This window comes from Teleopsis dalmanni, chromosome X (genome assembly GCF_002237135.1).
Source record: "Teleopsis dalmanni isolate 2A chromosome X, ASM223713v2, whole genome shotgun sequence".
Taxonomy (NCBI): Eukaryota; Metazoa; Arthropoda; class Insecta; order Diptera; family Diopsidae; genus Teleopsis; species Teleopsis dalmanni.
Window position 1 is genome coordinate 43358607 of NC_051848.1, and position 16210 is coordinate 43374816.

General features: G+C 29.5%; 1 protein-coding gene across 1 annotated transcript in view; it reads right to left on the reverse strand.

Annotated features, from left to right (window-relative positions):
- The window catches only part of LOC119687167 (protein timeless), a 52538-nt gene that overhangs the window by 17278 nt on the left and 19050 nt on the right, over window positions 1-16210 (reverse strand). Inside the window, exons 2-15 of the mRNA XM_038101383.1 lie at window positions 15212-15445; window positions 14348-15124; window positions 13393-14281; window positions 13184-13325; window positions 12835-13122; window positions 12552-12772; window positions 10877-11075; window positions 10676-10803; window positions 9641-9794; window positions 9425-9568; window positions 7720-7894; window positions 7250-7450; window positions 6886-7168; window positions 5210-5338 (exon numbers count right to left, since the gene is read on the reverse strand). Coding sequence (XP_037957311.1) covers window positions 5210-5338; window positions 6886-7168; window positions 7250-7450; window positions 7720-7894; window positions 9425-9568; window positions 9641-9794; window positions 10676-10803; window positions 10877-11075; window positions 12552-12772; window positions 12835-13122; window positions 13184-13325; window positions 13393-14281; window positions 14348-15124; window positions 15212-15308 — 3827 coding nt within the window. The 5' untranslated portion in view covers window positions 15309-15445. The remainder of the gene's footprint in view (window positions 1-5209; window positions 5339-6885; window positions 7169-7249; window positions 7451-7719; window positions 7895-9424; window positions 9569-9640; window positions 9795-10675; window positions 10804-10876; window positions 11076-12551; window positions 12773-12834; window positions 13123-13183; window positions 13326-13392; window positions 14282-14347; window positions 15125-15211; window positions 15446-16210) is intronic.

Consider the following 16210-nt stretch of genomic DNA (forward strand, 5'->3'; position numbering starts at 1 on the left):
AAAAAAAAAAAATTAATAAATTAGTATTACATAAAAATTTAGTTAGAAATGGTGTCAATTTTGAACTGGTTCCAAATTCGCCAATAAAACTGTGCGAATTTATAAATTATTTCTGTGTGTTACTAAATCTGATTAATACAATTCAGGCAGACAGCATTTGACTTTTGCTTTCAAGATTAAAAAATTCGCACGTTGAAACCAGATTTCTAACATTTCATAAAATTATGCTAATATGTGCAAAAATATAAAAGCAAATATTTGACAAAATAAAATGAAATGACCAAGAAACCTTAACCGAAACAGAAACAGAAACAGAAACCGAAACCGAGTCCAAAACTGAAACTAAATCTGAAAATGAAAGTAAAATCAACCTGACTTAATTCTGCGGACAAGAAACTTTAATCTTTTTGTAGTTTCTTATAAATAATATAATATAATCTATTATATTCCATGCACATATATGTACACACAACAATCCAATGCTAATTAAAAACATTGATAGCTTATTTGAATGCACAGTGCAATTTCTGCTCAGAGATACAGATAAAGTAGGGTTTAATATGAGTCTATTAGGGACACCGAACTCACATGCTGCAAGAGTTAGTGAAGCATTAAATTAGCGGCATTAAATTAGCGGCATTAATTAGTTTGACCAATCGGATATTTTATCAAAGCTCGTAGTTTGTTGCTTCCATACACAACCCGTGGCGGTATAAATAATGAGTTGAGTATCTTAATTAATTGTGCAAAAATATCTTTAATCAAAAGCAACAAAAAAAAATACATATATAATAGTAGAACTGCTAAAATTAAACACCAGCTCAATTGTGTAAAAATATTGAATTGCTACTTGCTAAATTTTAATTTAAAAAAAATTGCTTAATTATGCTAAAATTAATTACTGTTAATTGTACTTGAAAATAAACAAATTGTAAATTAATTTAATTAATTATTCACCAAATTATTGCAAAAGTTTTCTTTAATTCACACAAAAGCCCAAGTTTGAGAACAAAAAATACAGTTTTTTTTCGAAATATTTTTTCCTCTTATCTTGAAAATATTTTTGAAGTCAGTTTGAACATGAGTTTAGGTAGATTTATACATATTTGTATACAATATAAATACCTAAATAAGTTCTGAAATTATTTTTACTAAGCACAGTAAATATGTTTTACATTTTAAGTATTACTAAAAACGTTTTTCTTTTGGAAAATTATATTTCATGCTTTAATATAAAGGTTTCGCGAGCAGTAGTGAACTACAACAACAAAAATTCATTTTATATTATTTTCCAAGTATTGCCAAATATCCATCATAAGTGATCTTGGAATTATATCTTGTGTAAGTAAATTTTTGAGACTGCAAGTACCAGGAATCGAATACGTGTCCTGCCAAATTTGAAGCTCAGAGTCAGCGCTCCTTAACCAACTGACTCAAAGCCGTACTTGACTTTTATGTTCGCACATTTTTCTGTAGTTGAGTTTTGTTAATTTGCTGTGAAAGTTTTATTAACAACTTCACTTGCTGTGTTTATATTAGAATGAAATCACAAACCAGCTGTAGAATAATTGAATTAAATATTTATATTTTTAATTGTGAAATTTAAATACGAGTACTATTAAATATTTGTTTTAATATAGTATCATTTTAGCTCGATACACCAATTCCAACGATCTTTTAATATTTGGATACGTTTTAAATATTACTTCAGTTTTCCATTCCACCTCATCATATGATCCAAATCTCTTTCCCTGTAGTCATCTTTTCTAGTTTGAAAACAGGTAATAGTCACTGGGTGCCAAATCTGAAGAATACGTTAGGTGAGAAAGCAATTCGTAACGTAATTCATTTATTTTTGCTTTTCATTGTTTTCATTGACGTGATAACGGATTTTGGGTTTTTTTCTTCAACAGATGTGATCGTTTTTTCTTGATTCCCTCATTCAATCGATCCAATAATATGCAATAATATTCTAATGTTATTGTTTTTCCTTTTTCCACTTGAATCTCAAAATACGGAAGAAAAAACTTTTCCAGCCGATTGCTGAATTCGTGGTCGTTTGGAAGCAGTACCTCCGAACTCTACGAACTCTACTCTCGGGCTTGTTGTTTTCCCTCAGGTGTGAATCTATGGATCCACGTTTTATCAATTGTTATTACTGGACTCTACTCGCTCACAGTCAGCTAGATTGTGCATAAATATTTCCAAACAATTTTTTTTAATGACGAAGTCGTTGTCATCCATAGATATCTATATGCGTATCTATTTATTACATTTTCTCCTTATACAAAAATAGACTAAGCAATACAATAACAAAATATCTAAACTACGAATACAGCAATTGAAAAAAATGACAAAATAAATCATAACAAGGTGACTCAATTAAACTGGAACTAACTTCAAATAGCTCAACTTTCAAACTGTAGAGAACATTATGTCTTTATCTAATGATAACCGACTTCATTTTTTATATGTAGTGCGTTCCAAGTCCGTTGAGATTGGTTCAATCGACTTGATATTTCTGACTTAATATTTTACATAATGTCAGAGTACTAAGCATTACTACAAAATGAGCAAATTACAAAATGAAGTCACCAGAAGAATGGTTACAGGCTTCTTGGGGAGGTCTGAGATCAATTATTGCTTAATCAGATGAAGTGATAATGTGAATAATCCAGTTAAGGCTTAAAGAGGGGTTTTAAAAATACCTCGAGTTAAGAAAGAGTAAAACTGCTCAAGTGCCTGGCTCAAATACGAGTAGCTTCAATATAATAGAAGAATTAAAAAAAATAACGACCAAATTAAATTTGAGACTTGAGCTCTGTGGATGAGACTGCGAATATTCATTTTTAAATTTGAAATGATATAATTATAATATTATTGTATTCATATTCAAAATTATTTTATTTAATTTATATAATAGATATACATTTCAAAAATTTTTAATTTTACCGATGTTCAAATATATAAAAAAAAATTAGGCTAGGTAAAGCAAGACTAGGAGCACTTGAGATTTTATCAAGACGGTTAAATATCATATTTTCTGTTAAAAACAAATACTTTTTTTATAACAACTTTTAATTAAATAAATATTATATAATAGGTGATTAGAGAGATCATACGAAAATTTAGACAACCGAATGACCGTATATCAGAAACTCACTCGTACTAATTAAAATGTGAATACTTATGAAATAACTAACATAAATCAGTGGCTGTAATAATTAGTGGGTCCTTAGATTTTAAACAACCATAAAAACAATTTTGATAGTATCAGGATGTTATATTGTAAGCACAAATATGCTACATAATCGCATTTTAATTCCACAAAATATGTTTGTTATTTTAGTATATATAAGCTAATAACATTTGTAGTGAATTGAAATTCAATTAATATAGATTTTTACTTACTGTTACACCTGGTCTTGAATTCTTTTACAGTTAATAGTATTTAAAGGTTAACAACTTCTATCATAAAATATAGTATCTGGGCAGTTCAATTATAAGTTTTGTACTAACGCATTTCAAATAGAGTTCAATATGTACAAAAATTTTGATCAAATTGATAAAAAAAAATATCATAATATCGTATAACTTCTATTTTGATTTACGAGTATCGATTAAAATAACAGATATGAGTGTCAATAAATTAATAAGATTAAAAAAAAGATTTTTTTAACAATTCAATAACTGCAACGTAAACATACCGACACCAATGGTTCATCTCAGCCAAGCTCTCTACTATCTCATGACCCTTTCTTCACATTAGCAAATACTCCTTCTTAGGAGCGGGAAGGTAGAGCTAGTATATATTACCATAGGTAATCAAAATACCATTTATTAATCTTAGTTACTATTAGCTAGTATATGACAACTCAAATTTTAAAATAGTCTGTTTAAAAATATCTGCTAGTTTCATAATTTGTTTGTTTCTTTCTTATTTTAATTAATTGAGAACATAAAACATATGCTTCCATATACACCAACAGATTGCAAGAAAATATAAACTAATTTACACGAATTATTATTGATGATACATAATAAAATTTTTAACAGCAACTAAATCACTAAGTAAAATCAAACGACACACCTAGAATTGATTTATGAGGTATATTTTAGGAGCCTAAAATAACGAAAATATGTTGTGGACACATACTTGCTTTTAAGTCCAACAATGTTTCCAGCTACTTAACAAAATCGAATTGCAAAACTTTGCACCTTTTTTATTTTTCAAATATTTGCAAGGGTTATTTTAATGACCCCGGGCATTAACAGAATACATAGTAGCGACTCATATGTTGGGAGACCACAGACATAAAGTATTTATTTGCTTTGGCCGTAATTTCATTTTTTTTAATAACAAAAATTGACTTCATAAGTTATCGCATTTTAATTGTTCATTATAATGTTATGAAACGAATCAAAAGAATTATTTTTAAACATTTCTAGTGTCGTTATATGAGACTATGTATATATCAGATTTAATGACCCCAACTATGTAGGGCTATATTATGCAGACGATCAAATAACCGTCGATCTTCTTATTTTTTCTTGTTGTTTTGAATTTTAATTCAAATTTCAAAAAAAAATTAAAAGAATTGGAAGAAATGATCAAATATGATGATCGACAACCATTTGATCGGCAACGAAATGTAAGCCTAAGTAGTCATAATTTAATCAGAATATATTTCTTATTATTTATCTATAAAAATATATTAAAATTTTCATTTATTCAAATTGAAAAGCAGATATCTTCACTTATTGTTCCTATTTTACTGCATATTACTTACTAAATTAATATAAATAGAGAGGTTTTGAACAGTAATAAACTACAACAACAAAAATTTTTATTATAATTTTTTCAATTAATTGAATTTTTGACTCATCATAAAGCTATTATGAGTATTGCCAAATACTCATCATCAGTAGTCTTAAAATTATTTACGGATAATTAAACACAAGAATTATTTCCAAGACCACTGATGATGTGTATTTGACAATACTCAAAAAAACTGTATGGATAGCCAAAAATTCAATTGATTGAAAAAAATATAGTTATAATTTTTGTTCTTGTAGTTTACTACTATAAATGTAAGTAAAAATAGTCACAACTGTCTTATTGACGTAAAAATTAAATCAAAATATTAATATAAATAAACATAGTGTTTTTATGGCATATATATATTTTTTTCTGAAATTATATATTTACCTTTCATTTGGCGGAACTGTTAATAGAGTTGGGACCGCTGCAACCATAGGTGGTGGATTGCATTTGCTTCGCATAACCAATTGCAACCAATTCGGTACAGACGGCGTTGAGGATGGATCTGGTGTAAATCTAAATAAAAATATAATAACGTATAATAGATATATATATATATTTATAAATTTGTTTAAAACTCTTTTGTATCTCTTTTAAACTTAATAATCTTACAATCGATATATTATAAAATCACTTTCTGTTTTATTAGTTCCTTAATGTTGTCTTAACATTAACATAAATGTCTTAAACCCGAGGATGGATTATTAGATAAATAAACTTGTTAAATATGTGAAGTCTATTGCAGCTAAAGTACTTATAATGTTGTTATGCTATATTCAAATACATACTTTAACTTTACGTTTGTGAAATATTTGGAAAGTGGACGTACCAGCAACTGATAAGCTTTTTGTAAAGTTCGCATTCAAACATTGCTTTCCCCATGAAAAAATACCAATAAAGCAAAACAATGGCTTTATAAATTCTACAAAGACTACCTGTTAAAAGTTTTGATATACTGAGAATTTTAAGACTAACGAACAAACACTGATTAAGCTAAACGTTCAGGTGGCCCGAAACCATTACATTAAATCTAAAATTATCGTGAATAATAATTAGATAAAGTTCAAGAGATAATCAACTTCATAAATAATACCTATTTATGATATTTATGGTATTTATGATTTTTTCTTTATGAAAAAATCAAGTTTTTCGTTTGCGATAAACAAAAACAGAGATATTAGAAATTCTCCTGATGAAGGCAAAAGCAAATTTACTAAAATACGTATAGAAAATATATATATAAAATATATATACATAAAGCACTCTTTCAGTAATAACCAAATTAATACAAGTTATCACCAAATTGTTCTTCCACACAGCTTCTTCCTTAAATATAATCCACAGCAAGTACTATTTATTTCTTAATTTAAAGGGGCTACAGGTAAAAATATTTGGCTCGAATAAAAGAATGATCTCTGAATCAATGGTCTATTTTAGTACACAAGAGCGAGCGATTAATATAATATAATTTTCTATATTCTCAAAAAATGGAATATTCTTTTATATCTTAAAGTAACATAGATATTTTTAACTTTTACTAGGACTTCTGTGTACCAATACCAGATAGAAATGACTGGGAACGGAACATACCTCCATTCGTTGGAGATAACCATCTGTGGTACACGGATGGCTCCAAAACGATGGAAGGAGTGATGGCGGAAGTCTATGGGGTTAAACCAAAAGAGGAAATACGGAACTATGGAACTGAAGTAGGTGTGTCACAATAATCCTCAAAGGACACAATCACATGGTGACATAGTTCCCAACCCTTTCAAAATCTATCTATCTAACTATCTGACATAAATGTTTTTGAAATTTTTCCTTTGATTATCTCTTACTATAACATTTTCACTACATACTAAATCCATGCCCCCTAATAAAAAAACTTAGTTCGTATTAGAGCAGTGAGAGGATTACCCAAAAAAAAATAGTATTTAAAACCACGTCAACTAGCACAATATTCATACCGATATATACAACATAAACTAAAACTCTTAACACACAAAATATAATTTTCTCACTATCAATCACAAAATATTTAGTTTTAGGTGGTATATATTTACCTTATAATTGAATTACAGTGTTTATCTTTTCCGACTGCGAAAATTTCATTTGTATGCGCTTTCTCAAACCTCATATCCAACGCCAATAATGGTGGTAAAATAGCAACTTCATTAATATCATCACTACTTTCAACTGGAATATGATCTGTATCAGAAATTTCTATATCTAAGCTCGACAAAGAACTCAGAGACGGACGCGAACTACTTGTATTATAGCAACGTGATGTACTAGCTTCTAAATTTATTTTTTCTTCTAATTGATTAACGTCGAATTTGATGACCACTATATGACGAGAAGTTATATTTTAGGACGTTAATAGATGCCCCATTTTCTATGATGAATTATTTTCAATTATCAACTTACATTTATCTAAAGGTCCCAACTTTTTCGCTAAACTATACATCATATCTGCTGTCCAATAGTCCGGTATGCGTGCAAATACTGAACCAGCATCAGCTGGTAATTGAAATCCTAACTTATGTAACAGCAATACAAAAGGTTGATAAAGCATCATTATAGCTTGATCATTATTCCATTGCACGACTGGAATCGATTTATTTTTCACTGAAAATTATATATAATATTTTAAAAATTTTTACCTATAAAATATAAGTATGTATCACTTTAAAATATAATAATTTATTATTTTAATGACCAAAAATTTTTAATTTTCGTTAATTAATTTTTTAGTTTTAAATAATATAATTTTTAATTTTAATTTTAAAGCCCATTTAAGAACAAAATTATTATTTGAAATAAAATAAAATATATTTATGAGGTTATATTGTAAAGAGCATATATATACAGGTATTTAAATGGAATATGATACTTACATATACAATGATATGATACTGGTTCCATGGTATGATTTAAATTTAAATTTTTATTATTTTCCCGGCGTACTTTATTCTTAAGAATTAATTTGACATGACAACACTCTAGTAATAATTTCTGCAGCCAAATTAAATGTTTGCCCTTATTTTCCTTTATTATAAGATCCCGAAGTATCTAAAAAATACAAGTTTATATTAATGTATAACAAGCTTAATTTTAGTTCTAAATAAACTCAGCGAATATCAAATATTAGGAAATAATTTCAAATTTCATCCACATACATTGTTAAAAGGAAGGATTCTTCAAATCAACTTTAAAGACAGGATCGCTATTTCTGTGGTACTAACAAGAGAAATTTAAGAGTTTAAATAAAAATATACGTATTCTACTCTACGAAATGTTTAAAGACAATTTAGCTAACGAACACGTATATATACTTATTTTATTTGCTAGGTGTCTGCTAAACTAGCTAGAGAACCATAATAAAGTACTAATTATAAGTACTCGTATTAAATAACATATAAAGGGATTTCGTTTGAAATTTAAGTTTTCGTTAATTTACGTTTAAAAGTATGTTTTAGTATCAAAACAAATATAATAATTAAAAAATACAAATTTATAAGTTTAAGTGTTGATTAAAAATATAATAACTTTATGTAATAACTCTAACAATGTATATTATCCGTTCATTATTAGGCCCATTTTATGTAGAGTGCCACGGGCACGTCAAAATTGTTGTTGTTTTCAATGCAAATGATTTATTTATTTATACATTTATTTAATTAATTATATATATATAAATTATATTTTTTATATTTTATATTGTATGGATATATCACTGGGCAGAGTCCAAACGTACCTTTCTTTTTTTTTTTTTAGATCGTAATAATTATAATTACGATTTATAATTATAAATATCACTTATTGTCATTCATACCATAGAGACTGTACTAAATTAAATTAAAAAAAAAACAAAATCTGATGTAAAATAGTTTGCCTGAACCGTACAACTCCTATGTTGTGTGAACTGCTACGGACACGTCAAAATTGGTTATTTCGGGTGGCAATCAATCAGTTTGACAATCACATCAGTATTTTTATTAATACTTTTGTACCTTTTTATTGTGCCCAAATTTTAAAGGAAATACCATGTATACATATAACACTACTTTGATTGAGTGGCAAGGTACAGACAGTCTCGGCTCTCATGACCGAATTTAAACCGACATTTGTGAGTACATATATATATATATATAAATAATATATATAATATATAATATAAAATATAAATAATATAATTTAAACAATATAATATATAAAATAGAAATGTGTGACCTACATATACATATATATAACGTCTTTCAAAGTTTTTCATTAAAGAGAATGGATATTTTCTCACTTAAACTTTGATGTGATTTTTCAAAAACCCCCTTTAATGTCTCTCTATAACCGCCTGCTTTTTTGTTTTCTCAGCAGTAGAGGATTAAACTGGTTAAACAAATCCCTGATTCTGATGTATTGTTTTCTCAGCAGTAGAGAATTAAACAGGTTAAACAATTTCCTGATTCTGACTTAGTGTGGAACAATAAACAGCGATTAGGTTTAGGTTTCCTTTCACATTAAAATTGATATATGTAATTAAAGCTCTGTTAGGTATAGTGACAATCATAGTCATTTTTGATTTGCAATAAATAGTCGACTAACTTGTATATCATCTGAAGGCATTGCATCCTTAATGTCTATGCCGGACTCAGTCGTGCTGGAAGTGTTTGTAGTTAATAAGTTGCGTTGATATTCGGCATCTTCAAATTTCATCAAATCGTCATACTCAACCAAAGTAATAATGTCCTATAAAATGAAACGAATTATTTATAGGAATAATTAATCAAAAAAATTAAAATAAAGTCCTTTAGAACTTACTTGTTGCAATAATTGTTGTATTATGGAAATCCGTGATTTTTGTTTATTGCCATTATTACTGAATAATTTCACGATTTTGCCAACGATATCGTTATTCTTTTTACTCTGCACATAGTACCAATATAAGGTGTCCTTTTCTTCTTGAGTCCAAGAACTGCAGTAGTGTTTAAAATTTAGAAAATATAAAAAGAAAAGTTAATAACAATCTAGCAACTGTTGAAGACAACAGAACCAATGAAATGTTTAAGTATTAATTTTAAAACCAGTATATCAAAAATTTATGAATTAAATTAATAAAATTAGTTAATTTAATTAGTTGAAAAAATATGAATTGCAAAACTTTTTACATAAAAACTTAAGTTAGTTTTTTTCAAAAAGAACAACTAAAACACAGCAAAAAGGAACAAAAACTAGGACCATAAATTATATTAGTGCAAGTTAAAGCCTCCTGAATTTTTAGGTGAAGCACCGGTTTTACAGAGTATAATGAGAGGGGATATGACTAGCAATACAGTATCATTTTCCTCATTGCAAACACAGTGAGTATTCAACATATACAACACAAATGGCGAATAATTTTGCGATGTCAATAAATTGCATGGATAAGTAGATGAGTCCTTTCTGCAATGATGTCAAAATCACAACTTTACAGAAATTTGCTTTGATTTTGAATTTATTTTTAATTTGAACGTTAATATTTTAGATTTATTGGTTTGAATATACTTATACACTTGTACGTACGTATTCAATTTATTTAATAAATTGTTAGAATTTTGTTGCCAATTTGGTAAGAATTACCAAGCAAATAATCTGTATTCTTCAATCTACAAGAGATGAAAAACTGAAAATGGAAAAACTTAAAAATGTATTGATTTTAAATAATGAGAACACAATAAACATATAGTACATATATATCTAAAATTTTGCTATATATACATAAAAGCAATATGTGATGTGAAAATGTAAAGCACATAGACCATTAATAGCATTAAATCATCCAATAATCTGAATAAAGATTATTTTCGAAGTACATACCAAACAGTAGTTTCTAGATTATGTTCTTTAGTAAGCTCTGTTAATGATGTTGTTGGTAAGCTTAATGCACTCTTCTGTGGTGTATTCATAAACTTGTATATTACATATTCAATTAAATCGGACCAATCCTAAAATATTATAACAAAATAAAATGTTAATTATTTTTATCAAACTATTGTAAAGACATGTCTTTTTCCTTACATCGCATAATTCATAGTCGGCTTCCCAAATACGTGAATAGGTCTTTAGTATTACTGGTTGGAATAAAGTACGAATCTGCCCCAAGTCGCCACCGATATGATGCATCATTGTAAAAATACAATCGTTCACAAATTCACCATTATTACTGAAATCTTCAAGGAGCATACCGTAGTAGTGCATCACTTCTAAAGTTGCGAATCTACATTAAAAAATGCATATATGTATATAGTGTGTTTTTTGCTAATATTCTAACGTTTTTAGGTATATCCAAAACAGTGGATAAAGTTTTTTTTAAAAGGTTTTTACTTATAACAATTTATAAGCTAAATGAGCTGCTTGCATTAACAAGAGATGTAGTTATGCGAACGGAAGCCACTCCAGCTTTAACTCAATAACGACGTTCGAGAATAGGAGGACGAAAAAGGACCCAAGTAGTTTCGTGGTTTACTTCGGCTAATTCTTCACTTCAGTGGGGCCACAACAATTTATTTCTTGGTTGATTACTAATATGCCAGTCATAAGCAAATTTAAATCAATCCGTTTAATTTTCAATATCAATAGTTTGTTTGATACTGTTTATTTTAAATATACTGTGTATATTCTGCAAGAGTTTTCTAAGCTAAAACTAGTATTTGAACAATTAAGTACGATATAGCAACATATAGCAGACATGGCCGTCGCAAGAAGTGTACTTGCCACTTGGTGTTGCTACCAGATAAAATGCTGGATCGATTATAATATTGTGTAAGATTTACTCATGTTAACATACATTAATAAACATATGTGAATATATAGTTATTTGATTCATTTTGGAAAAAAAATCTCTCGTCTTTTAGTCTCTTTAGCCTGCGCCATCTCTTTTGTCTACGTGCCTAATAATGGGTATAAACTGTTGCGGCGATTATATACACATAAAATTGTATGAAAATATCTGCCAGCTAAAGCAAAATGGTCACTCATTAAAGCACTAAGAATCTATCACAAAAGAACTATTATTCTCCAAGGTTTACTAAAGAGTTGAATTAATCTTTTCACGTTTGTAATTACAGGTCATTGCTTGATAGTTATGCATGTGACGAGATTAAATGTCCGCAACAGACAATTCAAAAGTAGTTGTCAGTATAAGTATATGGACGACACTGTCTCCAAACAAAAAGTCAACTCCTTCAGGGTTTTTATTTCTAGAAATTGTCAGAGTTATGCACGGTCGAAATGCATAACAAAACTGTCGAGGCTTATCATGGAAACCAAATAATTCAAAAATTACTGAAAAGGAGGTTAAATTTCCCCTGCGACATTAACCCGCTGCGAGTGTTATGGAGAAACCCTCCGTACTTTGGCTTCATGCGTAAAAGCAGATATAAACTGTACTGTACTATTTGTGGGCGATTATATAGAGCACATATTATGGAGATAATAAATTCAGATATTATGTTACAAACATACATACCTATATGAAATATTATTAATTTATTTATTTTCTTATTTCTTTTCGTTAATTTCAAAATTTATAACAAAACTTCAAAATTTATGCTATGATTGGAAGATCGTAGGGTCTACGTCTCGGAGCCAGGCGTCGTATAAAAAAAAATAAAGTTCCCATTGTTCAAATAATATCAAATTCAATTGAACGATTTCAGTTGAATCTAAAAAAATAACTGAAATCAAAACTTACTGTGCTAAATGGTCGATCATTTTGACGCAGCTATTGTTATCTGACTTCGTTACGCTATCCAATATTAGCAATAAGATATGATTCGTCACTACCAAATCTTGCAGATATTGTTTTGTATGTAAACTAGGGTTAAATCGTCGCAGCAGCAACACAAATAAACAACGTAGATCTTCAGTACTACTGATTTGTATTTGTAAACGTCGTAAATGTTCACGGTCTTCCTAGATATAAAATATAAAATTATTATATATGTTTATTAGATGAAAAACGATTATAATCTTACTTCACTCAAATGCGTTATTTTTTTGTAAGTTTCAATTGCTTGTAAGAATTCGCGAATTGCAGTAACAACCAAATGCATTCGTCTGAGATACGGTTTGACATCACATCCTTCCTGTCGGGAATTCAATTCAAGTTGTTCACATAATGTTACACCTTCATAGGTTAGATAGCTTATAACATCGTAGGTAAGAATTGAATTAATGTGCTCCATGTCAAGTTCGAGTTGTGCAGCAAACTTAAGAAAATAGGTCACCAACCAAAAGAAGTGCGAAGTATCGATAGATATTTTCTATAATTGTTAAAACTGATTGTTTTTTAAATGCAACTAATAAAAAATTAGTCATACAAACCATGTTCGACAACAACTGGGAATGTAGTTCTTCGACTAAGTAATCATAACCTTTTAAGAGGAAATCAACAGTGAATTCCTTTAGCAGATTTGATATGTCCTCATCGGTAGGTGTATGCTGCACTAAGCCCTTCATGTTAATACTGAATTTATTTATAATTTTTAATTGATTAACTATACTTCAAACATTGTTTGATCATTTATACTTACAGATTGCTTTTACTACGTTTCACCAGTTTCTTCCGTCGTAATTCTTTTTTGTCATCTACGGTCATGACTGCGCGTTGTTTATTACGGGGTTTGGAGTTGCACGGTGGCTTTTGATGTTGTGGCTTATTTTGTGGGCCATCATCATCATTGCTGGAAGTTGAAATAGATTCCTGATTTTCAACCTGCGTGCCATAGCCACAATCTGAAAGCTCTGATTGCGAAGACGGACACTCGCGTTTTTGAGGACAACATTTTCCTTTTGTCAAATTTAACTGCCCCGAATGTGGCACCTTTTGACAAGATTTAGATAAATTATCCAATTTGTCTTCTTTTTCCACATTTATATTTTTAGTTGCAGGGGCAGCGTTATGTATATTAGTAGACCGAAATGGCTTAGGTGGTGGTGGCACAAAAATAGCTTTGTCTTCATCTGTCTTTTCAGTTTTGGAAGTGTTTTTAACATGTTCAGCTGGTTGAGTTGAATCTTTTGTGTGACATTCGTGCTCTGTTTCTTCTTTAATAGTATCCATGACAGTCACATCTGATAAATTTGCATCATCATCATTTGTACCTTCCATGGGCTCATTTTTTATTTTAATTGTTGTTGTTTGTTTAATTGTGTTATTTGTTTTTTTGTCGACCGCAACTGCTGCCGCAGCAGCTTGCGCAGATGTACAAGGTTTCTCACAATCATTTGTGCTTTCAGTTACTACAATTGCAATTTTATCGGTCGTTTTTGGTTTACTCTCTTCACCTTCTGTTGGTGTACGAAGAATTGAATTTTGATATTCATGACCTTTACGACTAACTTCCTGCAATGTTGCTTCAGTTTCCTCATGCAATGCATGACGGCGATCTTCTGAGCTTTCTATTTTACGACCTCCACTTCCTGTGGGTAGATAAACATATTTGATATTGTTGCGCTTCTTAAACATTTGGCTACTTGGTAACTTACCATTATCTGAAGAATCCGATGTTGGATCAGAAGTTAACATAGGGCTGGAATCTCCACTGAGATCACCACATTTTGGGGGAGAAGTGTTGCTTTCATTATCCTCCGAACTTTCCGACAAGGAAGCTTCAAACCACATATTAAGTAACTTCTGCAAAGTACTTACATGTTGATCTTTGTACATGAGTGCAATTAGTTGCACCATGGTCACACCCCAAAATGCTCTTTGTGGACATGTCATCAAATAAAGCAACAGTTTGTCTATGCTTTGAATGAAGAGATTCCACAGTATTGCATTTTGCATGGAAGCTACATGTGTGCCATTTGCTTGTGACTGTGACATTATGAAGGTGCCATGGGTCTCCGGAATATGCAAAATGTTACGTAACAATAACAAGCAATTATTGATCTTATCACATTTTTGTGACGATAATTTCGAATCTGATTCCAATATGTGCTTCATATACTCAACAACCGATTTAGTGCTCTTGGGATCTGTAAACGCTTCTTTACTTGTGTACAATAGCTTATTCAATTCGAAAATCGTATGCCTGCCCACTTCAGTACGATACATAACATCGACTGAAAACAGACATTCAACCGGCACCGTAAGATTGACGAGTATGCGAATAACGGAATCTAATACATCTTCATCTTTCGCATTCTCTAATAACGGTATAAGATCCGAACGTACATTTTGGCCAAACCCAATCGCCCGCCGATATGTACGTAACGTTTGATCTTCGTAAGTCAGTTTGTAGTTTATTTCCTCCAGTATTGCTGTTTATAAAAACATTAAAATTAAAAAAAGAAAGAAACGTGTTTAATTAATTAAAGAAATTAATTTTTTTTTTTTAATGGACTTACCCAGTGCATTAGGATTAACAACGTATGAATCGCCCTCGAAAGAGCCCAACGATGAAAATACGCTATGTATTTGTGGTGTTGTCAAAAGCCAGTCCATTACAAGTTGAAATCTTAGTACTCCTCGTACTCGTCTGTTTACGTTTTTAAAATGTAGTTTTCGTCTTCTGGACTCATTTGGTCAGTTATTTTGGATGTACTAGTAAACGCGAATCGAATATTTAAGTATAAAAAATCCTAGAAGTAGAATTAAATTTAACAAAATTAAAAGTTGAATCGCCATAAACAAATGTAAACAAAAGTTATGAAATTATGACTTGTAGGCTTCCCAAATGTCAGAAGGATTTGTACGACAAGGATATGCAACTGGAAACCAGCCAAACAGTTGTCAGTGAAGTAATATAAACAACCATACATTTCTTTATTGAACAATTGGTTAAGGAAGGATTTTTCAACTTGTGTCCTGCTGAGTGCATTTTCCTGACAGTTCGCATAATAAGTGAATAATCTGCTGAATTAAATTACATGCACAATATATAAAGGAAAAATATATTTGAATTATAAAAAAAATTCTTTATATGTATTTATAAAAAATGAAAAAATCAATTATTATACGAGTATTTAAAGTCTATTGCAATATTTTATATTTGCATGTAAAATATCTAATTTGAACAAAATATGAAAATCAGTTCAAAAATAATAATGGATTATTCCTACTGGATTCTTGCTTCCCTGAAACTATCAACACACACGTTCATGCAAAATCTTTGACCCAGCAGATTATTTCGTTTAAAAGTGCTTTGACACCGAGAGAAGATTCTTTGGTCTGAGAAGCAATAGAAATTTGTTCATTTTTAATATTAACTAAGATGCAAAGTGTCAAAAAAAGCATATATCTATGTTATATTTTAATAATTCTAAATATAACAATATTTATATAAAATATGAATATTGAAATATTTATATAAAATGTTAATATAAAAATTTAAATTTTTAAATAAA